This window comes from Ambystoma mexicanum, chromosome 3q, assembly GCF_040938575.1.
Source record: "Ambystoma mexicanum isolate Mex_15411 chromosome 3q, UKY_AmexF1_1, whole genome shotgun sequence".
Taxonomy (NCBI): domain Eukaryota; kingdom Metazoa; phylum Chordata; class Amphibia; order Caudata; family Ambystomatidae; genus Ambystoma; species Ambystoma mexicanum.
In genome coordinates this window covers 58,624,227-58,648,032 of record NC_090926.1, presented here as the reverse complement: position 1 = coordinate 58,648,032, position 23,806 = coordinate 58,624,227, and the positions used below count along the sequence as shown (strand labels likewise).

The 23,806-nt window shown below is 44.6% G+C and overlaps 1 protein-coding gene across 5 annotated transcripts in view; it reads right to left on the bottom strand.

Moving 5' to 3' along the window:
- EIF3D (eukaryotic translation initiation factor 3 subunit D) overlaps window positions 1–23,806 on the bottom strand; it is a 202,473-nt gene that overhangs the window by 169,342 nt on the left and 9,325 nt on the right. For 3 of the 5 annotated variants that reach the window (XM_069653086.1, XM_069653081.1, XM_069653085.1), the window contains exons 2-5: window positions 8,041–8,174; window positions 7,853–7,898; window positions 7,438–7,574; window positions 7,048–7,133 (exon numbers count right to left, since the gene is read on the bottom strand). In XM_069653086.1, coding sequence (XP_069509187.1) covers window positions 7,048–7,133; window positions 7,438–7,574; window positions 7,853–7,898; window positions 8,041–8,166 — 395 coding nt within the window. In that variant the 5' untranslated portion in view covers window positions 8,167–8,174. Of the gene's footprint in view, window positions 1–7,047; window positions 7,134–7,437; window positions 7,575–7,852; window positions 7,899–8,040; window positions 8,175–9,128; window positions 9,208–23,806 lie in introns of those variants that run through there. The other 2 variants (XM_069653084.1, XM_069653083.1) reach the window with 2 other exon arrangements.

Genomic DNA, 23,806 nt, shown 5'->3' with positions numbered 1-23,806 from the left:
TTACGGATATTTCTAGTTACGTAAGATTCCGCTGTGACAATTTTAGGTGGGTCTGGTTCATTGCACAGGATAGAGAAGTTTATACTGTGATGGTCTGACCAGGGTGCTATATTAATGGAATCTATAGATACTATAGTATGGAGTGGTAGAATCTAATATTCTCTCTTGTGTGTGGGTAGGGGCATTCACGAGTTGTGTGAATGCCATGTCTTTGAGTGCACTGTGTAATGCTTCTGCTTCATGGTCTTGGGTATCATTAAATCCAAGATGCAGATCACCAAGGACTATAGATTTTGTGTTAGGTTTAATAAGTGGCGTTAGAAGTAATGGTATGTCTAATTCTGGCTGAGATTTAGTATTAGGTGCTCTATAGATAGTTATGTTTATAGTAGTCTTATGGTTGGTAGCTAGTTTAGCTAGCAGGACTTTGTAACCGTCTGGGTTCTCTATGGGGCAGGTTCTTATTTTCAGATGGGTTTTAACGATAGATACTCCCCCACCTACTAACTTCATTCTATCCGTCCTAAGGATGGTGTAGTCTGGAGGAATGGCAATAGAAAGTGATGGTCCGGAGGCTTGGTGGAGCCAGGTTTCAGTCACTATAAGTAGGTCAAGTTGTTGCTCATTAATGTAGTCCTGTATCTCTGTGGCATGAGCAGTTATGGAGCGTGCATTAATGAGGGCTGCTTTGAGGTGTATAGGAGGTGGTGGAGCTAGGACTAGAGGAGGGAGGCATGTATTGGTGGTCCCTGTGACAATGGTTTGTTGTTTGGTTGTGGTGATCCTCTTGGAGGATTTAGTTGGGTCGCTGGTAGAGGTTCGCTTCCTATGGCGGCAAAGGTGGCAGAGACACGTGTGCTAGGGCGGTAGGATCCGAATCTTTGGGTTCTTGTGAGACCTTGTAGTGGGATCTGTATTGTTTAACTTTAGTGAGGTCCCTGATCGGGCACCAAGGAATGGTGTGGGTCCGTGATCCAAGTCTGGTGCGTCTGAGTGCACCGAGGACTGAAGTAGTCATTTTAGGCCATTTATTGGTAATAGAGGAGTGTGGTTTGCTGGCACTATGTGGCTTTTGGGTTGATATATAATCTGTTTGAATGTTGATCAGATGGTGACACTGGGGAAGAGGGCTGGTAGATGGCAGAAAGGGCCTAGGACAGGGGGTGGGGTGGTGACGGGGGCATGCTGCTCTAGCAAGGCCATTATCATGAATAATAAAGTGTGAGCCTGTACAGGGCAAATCGTGCAGTACAACGCAGTAAGGAAACATCATGAGTAATAACCAACCTGGCATGTTTTCATTGAGTTGAGAGGGCTAGGCGCCTACTATCCGTAGGGTAACTAGAAGGCAACACCTATGGAGAGGGTCTGGGCCAATGATAATGCAAGTAGGCTATTGAGTACTTTGGAGGGTTATAGGTACAGATCTAGGCAGTGACAGCGCATTAGTACTTACAGGCGTGCATGTAGTGCTCGGCGACTAAGCTACTATGGGCTAAAATAGGTTGGCAGAGACAATGGGCTTAATACATTTTCAGGCAATGTAGATGCAACAATGCACCTATGAAATAAAATAGGTTGGCAGAGGCAATGGGCTTAATACATTATCAGGCAATCTAGATGAGACTATGCACCTATGGACTAGAGGCAATGGTCTTAACACATTTTCAGACAAACTAAAAGCAATTATGCAGTTCTGTGCTAAAATGACTTTGCAATGGCAGATTGTTAAACATAGCAATGCAGTAGTACTCTATGGTGTGAAAGGCTGTTAGGAGCAAGTTGTGGGGCTGTTGTATAATCAGGTTATAAAACAGTTCAACAATTGGCATGGAACACAAATGGGAAACCAGATGGAAGAGAATACAGTGCGAATAATGTGCAGGGCTCAACTATAATGCATTGTGCGTAACTAAGAAAATAAATGCTAATAGCGCGGTCGAGACAAAAGCTGGTGAATGAATACAAAGCTCGTAGCCAGGATATGCAAGTATGAACAATAGGCATGGCCTATAGAGAGTGCCTCGCCGTAATGGCAGGGGTCTTGGAAGAGGTGGAAAGGGCCAGGCACGACAAAGGAGCTCAGACCTGGAGCAGCCCACGGCACGCTCGGGCAGCTCAGTCCGGTGACTTTTTCCTGTGCCTTCGTTCGTGTGCCGGCGCTCGCCTGCCGGCAATATGGGATTGGCTAGTTGTGGATGCTAGCAACCATTCCTGGAGCTTCCTGGCTCAATGGCACCAGTGGGGCGGGTGCAGGAGGCAAGGGCGGCCATTGAGTGTGGAGGGTCCTCGTGGTGTTCAATGGCGGATGCCACTCGTTTTCAGCAAATCACTGAAAATCAGCGTTTCTTCTGCGAAATGCTGTGAAAGCGTTCCAGTGCAGCCAGGGATAAGAAAATACATGTAGAAAGGTTGCGGGATGCAGATTTGTCTGCGATATTAGCTTGGGCACTGTAAAATGCCCCAAGGCTTACCTTAACACCCAGCAGGGTGAAGGTGCTGATGGTGCTGCTCCTGCAGCTAGGGAGAGTAGGCAGAGCTCCAGCTCTGATAGGAGGGGACTGAAGGCAGAAGGCTCAGTCAGGTGCCTTTTTTCCTGTGAGTGCCGGCCCACGAACGCCTGCCGGCGATATGGGATTGGCTAGTTGTGCAAAATTGCATTGAATTAACTCCTCTGGGGAACTCATTTGCACTGTCTGAGTAACTAATTTTTTAAATGTTTTTATTAACCTATGCCTTTTTGCTCCTACTTCAAAGTAGTTTAAATGCCTCAGAAACGTACAGTGTAAAGAACTGAAGTATATTTGTGTGCAATATAGATTGCCTCCTTCTCGTGAATGTTTTACAACTGACTGTGAAATCATTTAATAAGTGTTTTACCAAGAAACCTTGAGTGTAAGGGTTTATTTTAATACTTGTGATTGTAGACCTCTGTGTAAAATCATTACAGCTCACATTCCCCTCTCGAGATAAGCCTGGCTGCTCAGCAACGCTACCAAAACTGTAGTATAGACGTATACCAAAGGTTGGTTAGCTTACACCTGTAGTCCTAGCTGTGTGTAGTGGTACCAAAGGGTACTGCATACAAACTCTGCCTAACAGTTATCCAATCTGAATTTCAAGCCCTGCAAGTGCCCCTCTATTATAAAGTCTGCTTCTTCAGTTTGTCCTTACAGGGGTGGGGCAGCAGTGTTTTTGCTAGGTTAAAGATCCTATATTTATAGAACCTTGGTTGGACATTTATATACCACTGTACTATTGTTTGTGTTGTACCAGTTCACACCAGCACCCCTGAAGAGTAGCCTCTCTGGACACGTTACCAAAAGTAGTATAGCCCTCAGGCTGCGCCTATTCCAACTTTATGATTGGTATCATTGCTGGTTTAGCAGTAGCGACAGGCGGAGCAATGCGCTTTAGCCACTACTAATCCCCTGTATTCCTGCCGAGCAGTATTGGTCACAGACTCCGCATTAGTATTTCCAGCAAACATAATAGAATCTGTAAGCTAAACATAAAAAAAGAAAAGTGAAGCCAATTTAATCAAAGATAAGAACACAACCCGGTGTAGTTCCTCTTGACCTCCAACAGGCACCTTTATCTAGGGCCTGAATATCTGTTGGAATTCAAGCAGACTAGTGGGGTTCTCTCGCCTGCAAGGCCACTGATATGGCTCCGATACGTCATTTCTTTTGGTTGTGATTAAGGCATCCAAGTCACATGATCACAGCAAACCTTATGTGTCGATCATCATTTTACCAGACTACAGATGGATCCACCACAGTTAGGCCAACAGTTTGATGAAGCATTATGTTTAACAATAAGCTTGGAGGATGTTCGATCAAATATGTACCAACAAAAGAAAAGACAAAAAAGAAAAAGAAATGCAAAAAGAAATGAATTACCCACCCATCCACCCCCCACCGCACCAATTTGAAACATACTAAGTTACAAAATGCATTACAGGCATGATTTTGTAGGGGTAGATCACCACTTCTACTCTAAGATATTAACTTTCACAATCATCCTTTGAACACCTCTGTTGTGTTGACCTTGTAGATTAAGTAACTATTCAATGTTTGCTAAAATAAACCAAAGAAGTACATTTTAGTCTTGAGAATAGAGACATTAAGAGTATTGGATTAATCCTATAGTCACTAGGTTTATTTTCATTAAGCCATAAGGTGACTACCCTAATGATTTAACTTTGAATGTTTCATGTGAGGTACTAGTATTCGTGTAGTCCAAAAGGAACATGTTTTCCTTGTCCATTAGGAGCTGCTGCAAGGTTGAGCAATATCAGGCCTTCTGGTTGGTTTAAAACTTCTAATCTATTGGATATCTTTAAAGTTTTGAAATAGGTCTAGGGGGTGTATTTTTTTAAAAACATTTCTTCCCAAATTACTTTCCACATCAACTTGTTCCTTAACTCACTGGCGGCCTGAACTTGAATGAACCAAAATAGAGGTTATTAGTCTATGAATTGGTGTCAAGACTTCCTTTTCTAAGATGTTGCTCAGGTAAGGGAGGTCAGTTGCAGGTTGATACTATGCCAAGTATATTGGGGTGGGGAGGAGTTTTCTCCTCAGTAGCAAGAAAATGTACTACTGCGCATAGAGCCCTGGCTAGTGAGCTTCACAGGAGCTAGACTTCACAATGTCCGATGTCTGGCTCAAGTGTGTCACAATATTTCTTGGGAAACAATGCTGAACACATTCCAACTTGAAGATTATGTGCCTTTATTTTGCTGCTAAACAGTTACCGGGTGGGAACTTTCAATGTAATATTTAAAATATTAATTTGGGTAAATTGGTTTATTGAGCTCATTTTGATCTGAGCTGTTTGACCTTAGGAGTGCATTTTACTGATATTTACAAACAGTTTAAAATCTAGGCCCATTTCAGACTTTGCTAATTACCAGTTAAAGTGTAATTACTTTTAGGCGTCCACTTCAGGTTCCTTTGTCTGAATTGGAGCTACAACATCCAATACTATTGTGATGTTACCGTATGCGTTTTCCAAAAGCAGGTTCAGCTCTTTTGAAGGTCTAAATTACAGGCGCTAGAATGAGTTTCTGAAAATTTGGTTTTCGAACTTCAAGGGGCGTGTGGGGTTGCCCAGTGGTCAAGAAGCAGGATCGTGGCTAGGACCAGGGTGCCTGTGTAATTGTAGGTGGTGAGCAAAAATTATTGAATCAGTTGCCGCAGGAAATAGCCAGTAAAAGGATGGAGCATGGATAATATCAGTGTTCTCTATAAGAAAGGAGCGTATCCAGTGGAGGTTGCAGAGCGAGATGTATAAAGAAGCTGTGGTCTACAGTTTCAAAGGACAAGAGTTTTGGGATGACTAGGTCACCCAGTCCTTGGTCCACCACCATTCGCCCATGTGGCAATTAGAACGTTGTCCGTTCCCAGCAGGTGGGGCCTGGATCGACAGTCAAAATCACCACAGCAAAGCCAAAACGAAACTACCAGGTATATCGACTAATGCGCAAACCACTGAGACAAAAAAAAGGGAAGAAATTATTTCCACCCAAAATGGCCAACACACAACGTTTGCGTTTTAAGATTGATTGGTCAACTTCACACACCATTAACGGAGCACACAATCAATTTGCGAATCCTGGTCACGTTCAGTTTACTGCGCACAACCCTGACAAAAGCAAGTTAGCAGAAAAAGGATTTGGAGATATGCACCTGCAACACCCAGCAAAAAACAGGAAAGCCAAGTGCAGCCCCATAAAGGCACATGACCATCGAATGATGCAGAACAGAGATTAATAAAAACCAAGGTTTGACTAATATTTCCAAAAAAGCAACTGGAACACAGCAAGGTCTCCATTATGGCACTACATTAAACCCCTAGAAACAGAGGAAGCTTTCTAAAAGAACTACTCAGAAGCTATACCACAGGTCCATAATAAAAACAGAAACCAAGCAAACATGCTTATGGGGAGTTGGGAATAAGTTAAGAAATGGAGGTTGCACATAAATGGCCTTTGGCACTGCCATCTGAGGCTCCACAGGATACAAAGCTATCCAACAAACAAATGGATGACTTCATAGCAGACTGCATTTACTCCACCCCAGTCCTAAAAATCGCAGATGGGCCCAATTATCAAGAACACAGGGCAACATCAATGACTGAACAGCACACAATTCACATATGACGTATTCAAACTCTTAAATTCATCTATTTAGCAGGCCCTGAAGGTTAAGCTGTGAACCATTAGAATGTCTTTCAGAATGGCACCTCATCCTCCAACTTGGTGACAAGATGCTACGGCAAATGTATGATAACACTCAAAAGCAGTCAACATAAATGCTGGTGTACCAGCCCCTTTAATGCCTTAAAAACAAGTAAATATTCCCAACCAAAAAAAGAGAAAGCTACTGAAACACAGATGTCTAGCTTTAGCCCCTCAGCCTCCACCGGCAACGTTCCACAGACATTTAAATCTGTGGTGCCAACCGAGCAGTACAAGAAGGAGCTTGATATACAACTTTGATGAGGAACTAAAAAAAATAAATAAATAAAAGAAATTACTGGTTGCATGAATTAGAAGCACAAAGTATGGATTACCAAAATATGTTCTACATTTAAAATTAATTTGTCCTGCCCCTCACCCCCCAAAATAAACACTTGAGAAATTACTTTACTAATAAATCATTCGAATATCAAAGTCACAAAAACAGTTTAAAATCTAGTCATTCTAAATCTTATTTGGAGCCTATACTCAATCCGCACAGGGCGTGGATGACATTTTTAATCCACACAGGGTAAGGAAGACAAAAACATCATGAAATGGCCCAGGGATTTACACAGTACAGAAAGTAGGGTATGCATTTTGGATGCCAAAAAGGTATTTGCTGTCGACAATGGCCAAAAGCAACATCAAAAAGAACATGCATATTAAGCAAGGTGGCCAGTAGCCACTGTCACACAGAGCCAAGTCACAGAAACAAAAAGACCACAACAGCAAGCTGCAATACACCACAATATTTCACAAGTCAGGTTTAGAATTTGCAATCCGAGGCAAATGCCACCAACCTTTCTTTTTGTTTAGCACTCTTGGGAAGAGTCTGCATGTTGAACTGTATCTGATTCCTACGGTCCTTGTCTCTCCGAAGATTTCTCTGTTGATGGGAAAAGGAAACAAAAAGACTAGAATCAAAACTGTTGCACAACCCACACAAGATTGAGCCAGGCTGTAGATGCAGCCCCAGATAACTTACAACTGGGGTACAAATCCAAAAGCAAGAAATGTCCTTAGTTGATGGTCAGCAATCACCCCAGGCAATAATGTGTGCGAAGACCAAAACCGTGCTCATCCAAAGTCCATATGTCATGAAAAAGCTCTGCACCCCCAGCCTTATTCTGTACAAAGGTCACAGAACCAAAGACATCTAGTGGTATGCCCTTTGACCTTCCAACTCTCACCTGTGCAAAGCGCATGCGGTTTCTCTGATAGGCAGTCTTCTGCATCTTGGTGGTGTCCACAAGTTGAAAGCTGCCCTCATCCTCCTCATGAAAGTAAGCATACTGACTCCCGCCACCAAATTGGGATGAGTATTTATCTGTACAGAGAATGAATAACGCAGGATGAACAGAGGCACTACTGGTAAAGGATGTGCTTACGGTTATGGAGAGTATACTAGATATCGGGGCGCACATAACCATCAGCAAAGAAAACAGGTGAGATACTTAGAAAATAATGCAGACATGGCAACAAGGTGAAGGAATAAATAGCTGCACAGTATGGAGTATGTGCAGGGTTTCATTGCTACAGAGATGCAAACGGGACCTAGAAAGCAGGCGTCACGGAAATCGCAGTGGGGAGCGCTAGAACACTTACTGGTGTATCGCTTGTCCTGGTAGGTGGCTCCTGTCCAATCGGCAACCTTAAGACAAACACAAGAACATCACAGTTATAAACCAATAACTTGAGTCTGCGGGCAATCAATCTCTTAAAGGCGTCAGACTACCCGTACACCCCTTGCACGCTAAGTTCTTAGCAGTCCTGGTTCCAACTGTAGGATGTACCTTGCCCAGCCGGTCTGCTTTGCTGAAAGGCTGGTATGGCATGTCCTTGAATTGGTCAGGCACCGCACAGGGGCCCCATCCACTTAGGTTGTCCTGGATCACCGGAGCAACAAACCTCGCCATCATGGTGAAGCCTACAAATTGAATGAGAATATAGTGAAACTAACAATCCAGCAGGCAGACCTGAACACCCTCCCAAATCAATCATAAGCAATGCGAGAACGCAGACATGCACAATGGGCAAAGTTCTCAACAGCGCATAACTCTGACCTATAGGACTTGCAAAACCTTAAGTGCACTTCAGCACGAGCAGTATGTCAGTAATTGTTAGGCAAGCTTGTATGCAATACCCATAAGGTGCACTACAACAACCCTGACCTCCTGGTCATAGTAACCCAACCTTTGGTATAAGTCTGTACTACACAGGTTGGTAGTGTGGACGAGTAGCCAAGCTCATCTCGAGAGGGGTCAATGTGAGCTGTAGGGGAGTTACACAGAGGTTCACAGTGACAAGTATCCAAGCAAACACTTGCACACAGGGTTTCTTAATAAACAATTGTTAATTTATTTACCAGTCAGTTAATGTAAGCCTTTTTCGGAAGGGAGCACTGTAAACACCACACAAATATAATTAAAAACTACACAATCTTAGTTCAGAATCAGTAACTATCCATTTGGGATGGCATACAGCAGAGACCTACACCCACAGGTGACTTCAATTGCTAGGGTGCTGTTGACATTAATGTATTACTGTTGGCATTCAGAATTAGTTAAGAGCAAGTGAAAAGGGAAAAGATGATTAGAGCAAACAAGACACCACAAATATTTCTTAAGCAGGCAAGTACTTTCAGGTGCCTCAATAGGAGTCACTCAGTGAAAACATGATAAGCTAAAGTCAATAGGCAAGAGTCTAGATGGGCTGAAGCACTTCTTTGAAATGAAGTAGAAAGGTCTTTGCACAATGTTTCAGAAGTCTTTCAAGAAAAAGATGAATCAATGTAGGGCCACAAGATATTCGACTTTTGAGTAGTAGAAGATGCAAACAACTCTACAGCAAGAGGCAAGTTCTCTTAGACTTTGTACAGCACCTTTAAAGTGAAGAAAAGATGCAGCAGATGACTCCTGTTCCTGTGCAGCTCTGCAGATCTCACTGTTCCTGGGCCTCAGCTGTGGGGACAAGAGGGAGGACGTCAGAGGACTTCTACGCTGTACTGGGACGGTCAAAACTTGCAAACTTCACTTCTCAGTGGCTGCTCAGTGTTTCACCTACTCATGTCTATGGCAAATAGCAACACTGTGGTTCCTGGCTGTAGAGATGGACTTTCTTTGCTTCTGGGGCCCCGCACTCTGTTGAGGGCTCCGGCTCAGTCAGTCATGCGTCCTGGGAGTCCAGAGGATCTTCCTGGAGCTCTTGGCCAACTTAAAAGCAACTCACACAAACTGGTGTTCCTCTCCCTGGCTCTACGGTTTAAGCAGCAACTCTGTGGAAATTCAACCAGCTCTGAGATGGATGCCCAGGTGGCTTACTTTGGAGTTGATTGGTCCCACCAACTCCAGGGGAGAAGTTGTTCTTGCAGGGGCTGCTCCGTCGATGCAAACTTGGCGTTTCGGCACTGCAGCAGGGCTTCACCGGGCAAACTAACTGTTGAGGAGTTGCAGCAGGTGTCCTCTTCAAGTTCTTATTCAGTTCGTCCGTGCAGTGGTCGACTTTGCCTTACAAGTCAAAAGGCTCGCCTTTTATACAGTTCTCTCCCTTTCATTCCAGCCTATCTGTCTCAATTTCTCCAGGTATAAAAGTCCTCAAAATCCAGCACAGTTGCTGGGGGACTAAGGTAGAGGGAATTGGCACGTTTCTGATAATTCTCCCCAATAGTAATGCATTACTTAAAAGCAGTGGGGCATAAGGCTTTTCAAAAAGCCCTTGCAACCCTGCGGCTAAGGGCCTAAGGCCAAGGGTGGCTTCAACAGAGGCGGGTCCAATGGGTATCAGCAGGAGTCTGCAGGGGAAGCAGTGGCCAGCCGTCAACCATCATCAACAAGGACCGGTAAGGTAGGAGTGGCCTGGGTCAGACGTAGAGCAACTACTCTGCCCTAGACTCTGAGCCACTTACCAAACGCAAAGTAAAGGGAGTAATTAGCCCCCTCTGCATCTCGTTTCCTCACACTAACTTAATCATTATCTAATACTGTACCAATCTAGCCAGGCACAGACGCCTTTCCTCTGTACAGACCTATACAGGTCTCCCCAGCTCACTAGGGGCTCCGCCTCCAAATTGCATTGTATGACGTTTAGATTGCAAGGTTAGGCCTCTCTCCCACTATACAGATCTCTCAAACAGGGGTTCTATCTACAAACTGCATTATATGATGTTTAGACTGCATCGATAGGCCTCTCTCCCACTATACATGTCTCTCAAATCGATTTGGGCTTTTGTGTCCAGATTGCATGGCAAGATATTTAGTAAGTCCTAACTGCGCCCTCAAACTCACTCCTCAACTAGTACATGCCCCCGAACCTACACTGTTAGCTCGCCGCGGTGAACCCAAGGGAAGACGCCCACTGTGCAGGACTCCCAGATCTAGCTGTGTCTGGTATCGCGCTCCACTGCTTCAACTGATCCTCAGATCCAGCTGTGCATGGTATCAGACAGTACTACTTGAACTGACCCTCAAAGACAGTTGCTCAGTCTGATACCCTGTTGCTCTCCCAGGCATGGGCCTCCTCCCTACGGTGCAGGACCCTAGAGTCCAGCTGTGCTTAGTATTGTGCTCCGCTGTTTCGGCTGACCCTCAAATCCACCTGTGTTAGGTCCAGAACTCTGTCACCTTCCTAAGCATAAGCCTTTCTCCCATTATACAGGGCCATAATCTAACTGCGCATAGTTCAGTACTCTATTAACCCCGGAAACCCATCACTAACTAGCTTAATCAAGTTCCATCCCAACAGACAGCCAAAAGCCTAACCCTCCCCGAAAGGTGCACCCTTAGGAAAAACCCTACCCACCGACAGAAAGAGCTAGAAAGCACCGCAGCGTATCCAGCGAAGGAAAACCCAAGATCACTGCGCCTGCACAACACAGCATAGAGGACCAACTACCCTACTACACCTTAAACTGAAAAATGACCCGACCCAAAAAAGGACGCAGAGAAAGAACAAAATCATGAAACAAGAGACGCGAGCACACAACACCGACAGAATCCAGAAGAAACAGCCCCATTGGGAGGAAACACGCCTAACACAACCATAACAAAATCTGTAAGAGAAAAAAACCTTATACCTCACACCTTACCTCGCAACAACCGTGGAACACAGATGCCTCAACACGGAAACCTCGAGACATGCAAAGATTTTCCCGAAACACCCAGAAAAAAGATGGGGAGCACTCAAGAGTGAGAGGGCTCCATTCCCACCACCCCATACATCATAAGAACAGGGGGGCACCATCGATTTCCACGACATCCCACAAAATACGGCGAGGCGCCAACAACCAACAATGCTACCTCAGATCCAACAGTCGGACTCAAAGAAGCCATCGCTGACCTTCATCCGAGCATGGTCACAGCAGAAACACCACGACTGATCAGCCCTGTTATCAACCTACTGGATCGATTCAATGAAGAAGCAGCCGTCGCTGTTTTTCATCCTACCAACACCAATACGGAAACACCACGACCAGACAACTACAAACCTGAACAACCACAAAATAAAATCACACCCAGAGAATCCACTGTAACTTAATAAATGCAAGGTCAATGTCCAAACATTCAACGGAACTATACAACCTATCAGAAGGAGGCACAATTACAAGATCACCCTCAACAACTGCCTGCCTGAAGACTTCAAATGCATCCAGGCAAACAAGAAATACAAAAGGGGGGGGGGAGGGGGGGGGGGGACTAGCGATCATCCACAAGGAACAATTGGCCATCAAACTGGAAGATCCTCTAAACATTGATAAATGTGAATCCTTCATACTACGGCCATCAGTAAACCCCAAAACTAACCTGAAATTCATACTGATCTACAGACCACCAACCTACGATGAGACTTTCATAGACGCATTCACGGAAGCAATCACCATCCCAGCCATCAAGTACAATCATCTGATCATCCTTGGAGACTTTAACATCTGGTTTGACGAAGAAACCACAACCACACAAAAGTCTTTAACCGCCCAACTAGCAGCGATGAACCTACAACAACTAGTCAAAGGAGCAACACTCAGCAGGGCACACACTCGACGCAATCTTCTTCAACAAGGATCTCATCACCACGTCACCCCCAATTCAAACACTCTGGAGCGATCACCTCATCATCCCATTTATAATCACAACAGCCGCTTCAATAACAAAAAAATCACTGATCATGATGAAAAGAAACTGGAGAGCCATAAAAAACTCCAACCTAACCGAGTTCCTAGAACTCAGCAAATCACAAGCATCAACCATGGAAAAAGCAAATCTAGACAAAAAAAGCTGCCCTGCTCCACACCTGGATCGCAACAACTCTAGACAACATCGCCAAAGAAAAGCCCTTCATCCCATCACGTACGAAAACAGCAAAAGGGTTCACCCCACTACTCAACACCATGAAAAGAAAAAAAACGAAAACTAGAAACAGAATGGAGTACCAACACCACCCAAAATTCCTGCAACAAATCCGCTCATATAAAAAGGAAATACAAAAAGCAAAGAGGAAACATTACAACAACCGAATCTTCAGAGCACCAAACGCACAAAAAGAACTCTTCAAAATCAAACAAAATAAAAAAAACCTACCGGGCTGCAACAACTCACCAATTCCATCGATGATACTTTGCAACGACCTAGGAGACCACTTCAAAAATAAAATAGCGTCCATCCTTTACACCATACAAAACAGACCAAGCAATCACAGCTCAAACCCCAGCAACACCGACTAAGAACACCCAAACAAGCCACGAAGCTTCCCAGAAATATCAGTTGAGGCTTTCGTCAAACTGGTAAACCAAAGCAACAAATCAGGCTCTCCTGAATACCCTTGCCCCCCGGACATATACAAAACCATTCTCAAATACGGAACCCCCATGGAATACCACAGGAATCTCCTCAACCTCAACAGGTAAAGTACCACAGACCTCAAATCAGCGTACATTGAGCCGCTACAAAGACACAACAGGAAACGTAGAGGACTTATCCAACTACAGACCCATCTCCAATATACCCTACATAGCCAAATTGCTACTTACGTCTACAAAATAACTCAAGAATTCATAGACGAGCACTGCCTACTAGACCAGGCACAAGTAGGTTTCAGACCAATGAGAGGAACAGAATCAGCTCTCCTCTCAATATGGGACGACCTAAAAGTGAACGCAGACTCGGACAACAGCACCGCCCTGATTCTCCTTGATCTGTCCGCAGCTTTCGACACCGTCAACCACGGCATCCTCATAAAGAGATTAGAAGGACTAGGGATAACAGACACCGCCCTACTATGGATCAAATCCTTCCTAACAAACAGAACCGGAACCGTATGGATGAAACCTTTTAAATCCAAACCTAGAGACTCCACGTGCGGAGTACCACAAGGATCATTCTTCTCGCCGCTCATATTCAACATCTACATGTACCTATTAATCAAACTCGCCAAAAAAACACGCCATCACATGCTACAACTACACCAACGATACTCAAATAATCTTCAACATACAAGACACCCGAGAAGAACAAACTACACAAGAGAATCGCCTCAGAGAGATATTCAACTGGATGAACCACAACCACCTCAAAATCAACCCAGGAAAAAACAGAGAATGATAGTTTCAAAAAAGGGAGGAGACATCGGCTACATCCCCTGGCCAAGAGAGCTCGGCACCACACCGGAACCATCATCAACTGTAAAAAATCTAGGGGTCCTGATGGATAACAACCTCACCCTAGAGCCACAAGTAAACTCTCTACTCAAGAAATGTTTCTTCCTTCGGCGAGCAGCAAAAAGGATCAGACCGTTCCTGTCGTTCGCCAGCAAAACACTTACCATCATCGCTCTGATCATGTCCAGAGTAGACTACGCCAATAGCCTATACCTGGGCATGCCCGAACGACTTCTAAAAAAAAACTACAATGCATACAAAATACAGCAGCTAAACTCCTCCTGAAGGTACCCAGAAGAGATCACACCTGCACTAAAAATACTACATTGGCTACCACTAAAAGAGCGAATAAAGTTCATGTGCATCAAGCACAGAGCAATACACAAAAAAAGGCGCAGAATTACTCAGCGATAAACTACGCCTACATCAACCGACAAGAACACAGATCAAGCACCGACATCCGCCTGGAACCAAAACCCTTTTCACAGAAGCAAACTTGGAGGATCCTCTTTCTCTCACCAGGCACCATAAACCTGGAATGACCTACCTATGAATATACACAAACCACCTAGCATTCAGGAAACTCCTCAAATCATGGTTCTTCACTGCATATCAACAGCGACGCACTGAATGGCCACCCCATTAAAACTACAATAACACCAACCTCCACCCCCTCGAATGGACAAACACTGAACCCAAAGAACAAACCACACGACAGACCATAAGATATCATGGGAAACAGCCACAAAAGGAGACCTCCAGAGACTGATTACATACTCAGACCCTGACGAAAGCCCTAAATGTCTCCCCCACCCCCCCCCACTACCCCCGGATGGACCATATCCAAACCGGCAGATGCATTTAGATAGAGTCCGCTGCCCGGGCGTCTGCAGTGAAGGGCAGACGAATAAAAGGGCAATTCCCGTTTGGACCTGTTCGGACCCACGGCCCGACCTCCTGCTCAGACAGCAGGTAAGCATACACCAACATGTGTTACCCCCTCTGTCCCCACAGGCCATCCCCACCCCCTCTGGTCCACCCGTGATGTTCACTTGTGCTCCCCCGCCCCTTCTCGCACACAGGTGTTGCCTGTTTCGCTCGATTCTTCTACCCTGCTCCCCCTCAACCGCCTCCAGCCTACTTCTGCAGGAGTCTGCCCTGAGACATTCTGTTTTCACCATCACCCTCTTGTGGCCAATGCTGTATTTGACTTTTATGGACTTCATTCACGGTGCGTCACTCTTTCTCAACTCTCATGCTGGACTTCCTTTGCATCTTGTGCTCATGGTGGCCCTGAATCACGCTGTTCCCATCTTCATCTTGTATCCTGGCTTGCAACATTATGTGTTAATACTGACATCTGCAATTGTATTCGCTCTCCACTCTTGCTGCTCCACTCTTTTTGACTGCTTACTCTGTTCTCTCCTCCTTTCCTTTCCCTTCTCCCTTTTCCCCCCATTTCCTCCCTTTACTTTCTTCTATGCACTTACTGTCAGAATTGTCCCTGGACCTATTATGATAGCAACCTCGTCTGTTTCCTCCACCCTCCCATTACTGTTTTTTTCCTCCCCTCCCCCGCCCAGCACTTGAAATGTCAGGCCTAGTATGATAGTCACTTGTTCCTCCCCTCCCTTTCTGCACCCCTCTCCATCTTTTGTTTTTCTCCGGCTCTACCAGAAATGTCGTCAGGCCTAGTAAGGTAGTCGCCTGTCTGGTTCCATTTCCTTCTCACTCTCCCCCTCCCTTCCTTATCTATGTCTTAGCTCTTGCACTATCTGAAATGTCGTCAGGCCTAGTACGATAGTTAATTTCGCATCCTTACTGTTCATGGCCTGTAAGAATGTCATTGTATTTCCCTTGTTCCCTCCCTCACATTGAAGCATTGTGTATATGCGCTATATGAATAAACTATCATATCATATCCGCTACACCAGCCCCAGCACCCAAGGAGGAGAATAGACACCCAACTCAGATTAGTCAATCCATCAGCATTAAAACGCATACAGAGCTGGCTAGAATAGAACGGTGAGGAGCAATCATAACACTTACAAAGCGTGTTAGAATAGCACAGGTAGCGGCCCACAAACCAAACCCTGCCGGGCGTAGCCCTTTTTCCCCAACCCAATGAAATTGGGAGGATTGGCGAGTGCCACACTCGGATAGAATTCTGAACTTCCGTCAACCTTCATACAAACCGACTAACAAAAAAAACTCAGAATCTCTGCAGACTTATCTCACTCAAAAATCTCACACAACCATCTTTCGCACAACAACCCGCACGCACTTCACAACACCGCAACACAAACACCAACAGCACACGAGGTCTGACATCGATCCAATACTCGCACTAAAGCTCAGCACCCGGTGTATACCGAGTTGAAGCTGCCAACAGAACACCACTCCTCTCAGTATCCTACTCCCGCTTCACCCACTAACCCATCCCACCTTCTCATTTGCAGATCCGCCAGAGCGCCTGGGGACCAACTCCGTTGGTGACGGTGCGTGGTACAAATACCTTTAACTTCTAACAAAAAAAGGAGCAAGTATGGTGACTGCTTTTACCAACATATGAGCAGATTTGGCATCTGGGGCTAGCAACATTCATTTTACTCAAGAGGAGTGGGGGAGGGGTCAATACTTTTACTCAAGGGGGCCTTAGCATAAAGAAGTTTGAATACCACTGGCTTACAAGTCTTTGCCGGAATACAAATAAGAGCAGTGAAATGCGTTAATGGTTAGAGTGATGGTTTTCATTTGAAATGTTTTGTGCCACAAATGGGAACATAAACCGAATTCCTTACCATGTTTAAACTTCGTTTTTAAGATCTGCATTATGTATATGGTCAATGTTTAAACAAAGTTAGTAGAAAAAATACCAAGCATCACAACAAACCAAAGACATTTAAAATAAATAAATATCTGGGGAAGACCACAATCAAACATCCCCATAAAAGCCAAGCTATTGCTCCATAAAGCCCTGCGCCAAGAAAATACAAGACATCATACATACCACTACTTTCAATCAGTCATGGCAGGCCCCATTTTGCAACCAACTGAACACACCCTCACTAAAATACCCCAAACAAATCTTGGTAAGAAGCTCAGAAAGGCGAACGTATCGGACTCCATAAGACAAGGTCACAGATGAAGGGATTGGGGCAGCATAGCAGCCAGTGACAGCCACCAACCCATCAAAGCTGGCCCTGGAGACTGTATCCAGCACCCCCCCCCCCCGCTCACCGCAACCCCCATCACCCTCCACCCCCCCCTGTTTTTTATTTTGCTCACGACTGCTTCAGATACCCAACAGGGTCTGAAGAATAGGAGGCACACACAGAGGGAAAATCATAGGCTTGTGATCCCACAGCCAGAGGGCTGCAGGATAACATTCCTAGCAATTAACATGAGAAACAAACCAACACGATATGCAGGAGTTTCTGCAAGTTGATCCCTCCAGGACAGGTGAAATCTTGTGGTCCTTCAAAAGATTGATCATATTGAGAAGGTGGAGCAATCTTGCACCATGTAAGGCAAGATTCTCATAGAAATGGTAAATCTTCCTGACCTGGGTCAACCCCAGGACATTTGCTTTACTAGTGGGATATTTTTCCATAATGCCTCTGTTGAGTGGGACCCTTTTCCCACACTCACAGAATATTTTACTCTTTTTATGCATGTCATTTTTTAGACACTCCATAGTGTCTTTTGTAAGTCATCATCTTTAACAGCGTTTTGGCAATAAGTGCCCGTTTCTGGGTTGCCCTAGGAGCTCCCCTTTTAAACTTTCTCTGGCTAACCTTGAGAGAACTACAGTTCCTCCCAAATGTAGAAAGGATCTTCGGACCCCCTTTACATTTTATTAAGTGAAACCAGCACACCCCACCTTATGTTGAGTGCTGGGGAGATTGTAACGTATCCCCATCTTCACATTAAAACTAACACTTCTGTTACAGGGACAAGCTAACCTTCAATGGCTGGTGGCAGTGATAACTTGTACTAATTTGGTGCACCTTTACTGTGGGCCATGTTCACAGCTTCTGTAAAGGCACCCAAGGATGCCCATTTTACCAAAAAGGCCCCTGTCTTTGCCATTTTAGCATGTGTACTTTCTTGAACCCCCCCCCCCGCCCCCCCGACATCCAGTGAGGGAAATTAGTTTGTGCAATTTAGTCCCCACCCAGGCTCCAGTCTGTGAAGGTAGGAAGCGAGGGAGGAGTCCAAAACTCATAGCCCAAGACGATTTCCAGCAACTGGAGAGCCTGCTCTGTAACCAGAGCCTGCTGTAGCCCTTCCTTTCAATCGACCTGGGGACTTTGAAAATGACGACCCTGACCCAGAGCCTTGGCTGACCCACTAGACTCAAGACGACCTGCATTTTGAGCCATCCCAACGCGTTGCTGCAATACCCTGGGACCTCTGTAAAGAGTTGTTTGGCAACTGTAACTCTAAGAGTGAACAGTTACAAAAGTTCTTACTTGCCTTGGATGTGTGATGCACTATTCTTAAAAGTATGGTTAACATCTTTATTTCCTTAGAAACCGTTTTGCCATTTTAATAGAAAGATGTGATGGATGTGATGGACCTGGGATTAGGTTGTGCTGCTTCCCAAAGTAATGTGTTGGTTTCACCAGATTATTCATGTTAGGATAATTGTATGAGTGTCCCCCAACTGGGTCTTGCTTCCCCCGACTTGCTGTTAGCCAGTATAGAATGTCTGCATCAGGTTGTTGCCTACCTAGAATAACTGAGTCATTCAGTAAAGTAACATTGGGTTTTGCTTTCCTTGTGCTGTTGTAAACAGACTCTCAGAGTCTCTTTGGTTCCAACTGTCCCTTACAAGTCATACATAAGGTACTTGAATAGCTGGGAAAGACCTAACCTGGATTTCATTCCGAGGTTAAAAAAGTATATGGGTTTTACTGACCTTGAGTTAGCTGTGTGCCATCCCAAAAATAAGTTAGAAGAGTTAATTCTTATCTCAATCTGTGTTTCACCGATCTCAAAATCACCTGCAATTGAATATTATAGCCTTAAGTTTTACTCACATAGTTTGTTATCACAAAAGTGATTAGGTGATGCGTTACTGGGAGTCACTGTACAACTGGTAGGGTCTACTGCCCTGGCATTACTGAATGTAATTGTGAAAGTAACCATTGATGTTTTACTCCCCAAGAATAGGTGTGACCTATACTGGTAGTGTATGAAAAGGTGTATGAAAAGGTTTTTCCTTGTACTAATGGTTTTACTAAGCCCTTAGTTGGACTTCAGAAAAAAACTGTCCTAACATATTGCCATCTTGGAGTCAGGTGAATAGAATGGATATGATCGAGACAAATGGGGCAAAGAACTTTGCACCCACTGCAAGGACATTATCCCTGTGGCAACTGTGTGGCTTGCAAGTTTACCACTAAGCTCAAATCCTTTCTAATAGGCCAACGGGAATGGTTCCTTAAGGATCTGACAAACTGTAAGCGTGTAAATGTGATCTATTGCATCCAGTGCCTATGTGGCCTGAGATATATTGCCCAGACTACCCGAGCAATACATCTCAGGATATCGGAAACCGGTCCAAGATACGCTGCAAAACTTTGACAGCACCTCTAGTTACACACTTTCTAGAAACCAGACATACCCCGAATGATTTGTTCTGGTGGGTCCTGGAGTGAGTAAAAGGAGGACCTGATATACAACAAAGTCGCCTTTACAGGGAATCCAAATGGATACATTTTACAACGGCCTCAATGAGATTTTCCAACAGATTACCTACTGAGGAGTTAACATTCTGTGACTTTTCATGGGGATCCCTTGCCCTATTTAAAAGGGCGCCCCAGGAATATCAGGAACATTATATACCGTGCCAGAGTGCCACATAGTGCAATCATGTGGCCTCCCAGTGGCCACACCACTACAGAATTTATCACCATGCACCAAGGCCACGGGCGCCACTGCGCCGCCCAACTTCAAGGTGCCTCCACTGCCCAGTTCACTGTTTGGGACTTCTTAATCACAGTCGGGACCGGACCAAGTCCCGCCAGACTTCCTGGAATCGCCTTAGCCACGTACCCAGGATGAGTTCATCCAGCATGTAACCTCAGAACGAACATTACATAGCCAGGGAGTCCGTACGGCAGCCTGCGCCTCCTGCCACTACTTGACACACATCAGCTAGCCACAGGCACCAGTAGTTACCATCACAGGTTTGTAAGCATCTAATCATCTCCATGACGACGGCCTAAGTTGGTAGCACATTCCGGGCCATCCACATCACCACGCAGCGTGAGAGGCATCCAATAGCACCTCCACGCACCTAACGTGGACACCATGACTAGTTCTGTTTCTAGGAAGTACAGAGCCTTAGCGATCATCCATTGCAGAAGCATGGCCATGTCGATAGGAAATGTCATCCAACAGCGCCTCAGGACACGAGGTAGGAAACTGCCGAGGCAGACAAGACCGGCAGCGGCCGCACACTGCAATTATAATTCACAAACAGGTCATGTCCCGTAAATACTGAACCGCGCGCACGTCACAGATTCGGGCAATGTCCCTCCACTACTATGTGGACAGGCTATCCGGCAGCAACCTTTACTGGGCTGCATAATCTTTTTACTATTTTTTTTTTTTTTTTTTTAACATGGACCCCGAGGCTGCAATAAGCTTCAGTCTCTGTTTCTTTCTCTTTCTCGATTAGGAGAAGGACTGACAAATGGCCGGCCTCCCTTAAACTCACTCATCTGGACACCAACACTGAGGGACACTACATCAGAAACACAGGTAAGATCCGGGCCCCACAGTGTTAGTTTGTCTTTTCAAATGAATCTAGATATTATGCAGATTGCACAATATAACCCACACAAACATACTAATAGTGGTTCACTTGGCATAGGTACGGCCATTGTCAGCCTCGAAGCCGGAGGAAGGGACGCACTAAGACGATCCATGCCAGTCCCCCTATGTTCACAACTACAAGTCTCGGATTACTAAGACTAAAGGTGAACAAATAAAAGTTTCTTCTAGTAAAGCGCACCAAGTTATACACCTCTTCATTAGGAGATCAGGTACTTCTGACAATCTTCCCTTTATATTTTCTTGAAACCAGAGAAACAAACGGCCGGAGCCAGGTTTTTCGGTTGACAGCTGAACACAGCTCAACGCATTCCTACTTTGTCGTGAGAGTCCCGAGAGCCCGTTTTAGTTTTCCACTGTGAGCAAGCCCCAGAACTTGGGATACAGTTCCCGGCAGACAGAAAGGAACAGCCGGTAACTAGAGTTTTGAATTTAGTTAGTCTACGCTCAGTAATTACAAGCAATTCTTTAGACTCCCGCTCATACTACCTTTATGTATTATGCGCAGGGTCTTCAAATAGGACGCCCTGAAGAAGGCGTTAACAATAACTACAGCATCTGCCGAAACGTGAAGACAATAGGGAAACACAATTGACAAATTTTAGTCCTATGCATGTTCCCTACAAGTGTTTTCCACTTACTATTTAACGCTGGCAAGACAAAGATATCTTGTACTTTAAAGACCCAGACACAAGACCAGGAGGACAATTTAGTAATTCCTGGAACAACCACCAAGGACTTTATACTGTGAAATGGTTACATGTATTAATTGAATATGGAGTCTAGATCATGTTGAAAGCATTGAATTTGCAGCAAGAGGGGATGCAAGTACTAATGAATGACTCTCGTTTAGTTATGAACAACCTTTGAACTCGCGTTGACTTTTTCTATCTTCCATTACACTAAATTTAACAATTAATTATAATTGATGAAAAATCAACATTTTTATTAAGGCTTTAGAGAGGTATGAGATTTGATTTACACTTGAACTGAATAGTTTTTTTCTTCCTTAGATTTTACCTATTGTGTGCTTCTTTCAATTTGTTTTCTTTTTAATCAGAAAATGATTTTTCTATTCACACGAAATATTAAAAACCTATTTGAATTTATATTGAGTATTTCTCATTTTATGAATTATGTCACACATGTAAGAGTTATGCGAGTGCTTCTCCTTAGATGATTTGTCCATAAATGGCCACAAATAAGGAGCTAGGACAAGGAAGGAACAAACCCGACATACACAAGCTAATGGTGTCGAAACCCAGTTATTTTTCACTTCGAGATACGGATAGGGGCACACATATTTTGTTGAACTAGAATGGATATGAAGCCAGATTCCAAGATGGCAGAGTATGCAAGACCACACAACAAAATTAGTTTCACACAGTGGAACTGTATTTGTCTATTTCTAATGTGCCATAACCCACAGGCGCGACATGTGCACAGAGATATCTGAAACAATACAAGAAAATTCAGGAATCAGGAGAGTTAGTTGAACAGCAAGGTTTCCAGCTTTTTCCTGAAAACCTTAAGTATTTCTTCCCTGTGGAGGCTCTCTGGAAGAGCATTCCATGCCTTAGAGGCTTTAACTTGGAATGATTTGCCATTTCCTCTCATTCTCCTCAATTCTTACACGAGACCATGGGATTTATTTGGCGCAATACTTTCAAATGACAAGAGTATTTTTTATGACATTGTTGACATGTGCATCGGAGCTCAGAGATGCCTCCAGCACTGTAAGTCTTGACTTTATTCACTACTGGAATAATGCATGTCTACCTCAAAACCCGAGTAAGCTTGGCTTAGTTTGCCCCTTGTTTGTTTTGTGCCAAAAATCAGAAGTTCGGTGTTTGACCCATTTAAGCACATCCCATTTTTAACCACCCATTCCCGAATACACTAGTAGATGGGGTTGAGATTGGCCAAGTCAGTTGTGTAGTCTCCACAGAGGTCCAATATCAATTGGAAATAGATGGCATAGTTGGTAAAATGCAGGCACTGTTTCCAGCTGCTCATATAGTGATTTTATATATGTTGAAGAGAGCTGGCGAGATACATGCCCCTTGAGGAACTCTGTATTTGATGGAGGCTGACTTGGAGCAAGCACTTCCTGAGCAAATTTTGGAAGATCTCTTGCTCAGGAAGGATTCCATCCACGTTGCTGGAGCAATTCCATGTAGTTGCTAATGTTTTGAGCAGGTGGGAGTGGTCCAGCAACTCAAAAGCAGCCAGGGGGTCCAAAAGGATCAACGGTCCAGCTTTGCTTTCATCCAACCTGTTAGGGAGAATTCACAGAAATGTGCTAATTCCGCTCTACCTTAGAGACCCCCAGCAACTTTGCTGGATTTTGAGGACTTTGAATTTTTAACCCGCAGAGAGCGAGACCCTTTTTCCCCCACTCTCTTGTGTATTTTAATGTGATTTTTTAACTCTTTCTTTTGGTTGTGGAATCTGACAAACCCCATAGGCATCCTATTTTACGATGCGTCACACAGCCCCTTCAGTGCAGTAAGGCTCAAATACCTTCTTTGAACAAACTACCGTTTCCAAGAGCAGTAACGTGAAGTTGACTAATTACATTTGTAACTTTCTAGACCCAGCACACACACCATCTTACATTAGGGAGCTGGAGGGGTTACTTAGTATCCACTTTGTCTAGCTTCTCATGTAACATTTTTATGTTACTCTTTCCTCAATTAATGGCTGGTGGCAGTGGTTTACTTTTAACTACCGTGGTGTGCATTTATCATGGGCTGCGTTCGCCACGGTGCTCATTGTCATTGGTTATTAACTTCCCCTCCTCCTCTTGCCACTGACAAATTTCGCCTTCATCACTCTCGCTTATTCTATTGGTCACTTATTATGCTTTGATGATCATGGAGAAGTGCTCACGGTAAGTGCTGAGAGGACACCGTAAGTGCAACCATCAATGAAGGAGTGGGTGAGCAAGTAAATGCATTAGAAGGAAAGACAGCGGCTGAGATGAGAGATGTAGGGGGGAGGGTCAAGGCCCCGAGGACACATACGGGGCCCTGCACATCAGTCACGCTGCTGTGGGAATTAGC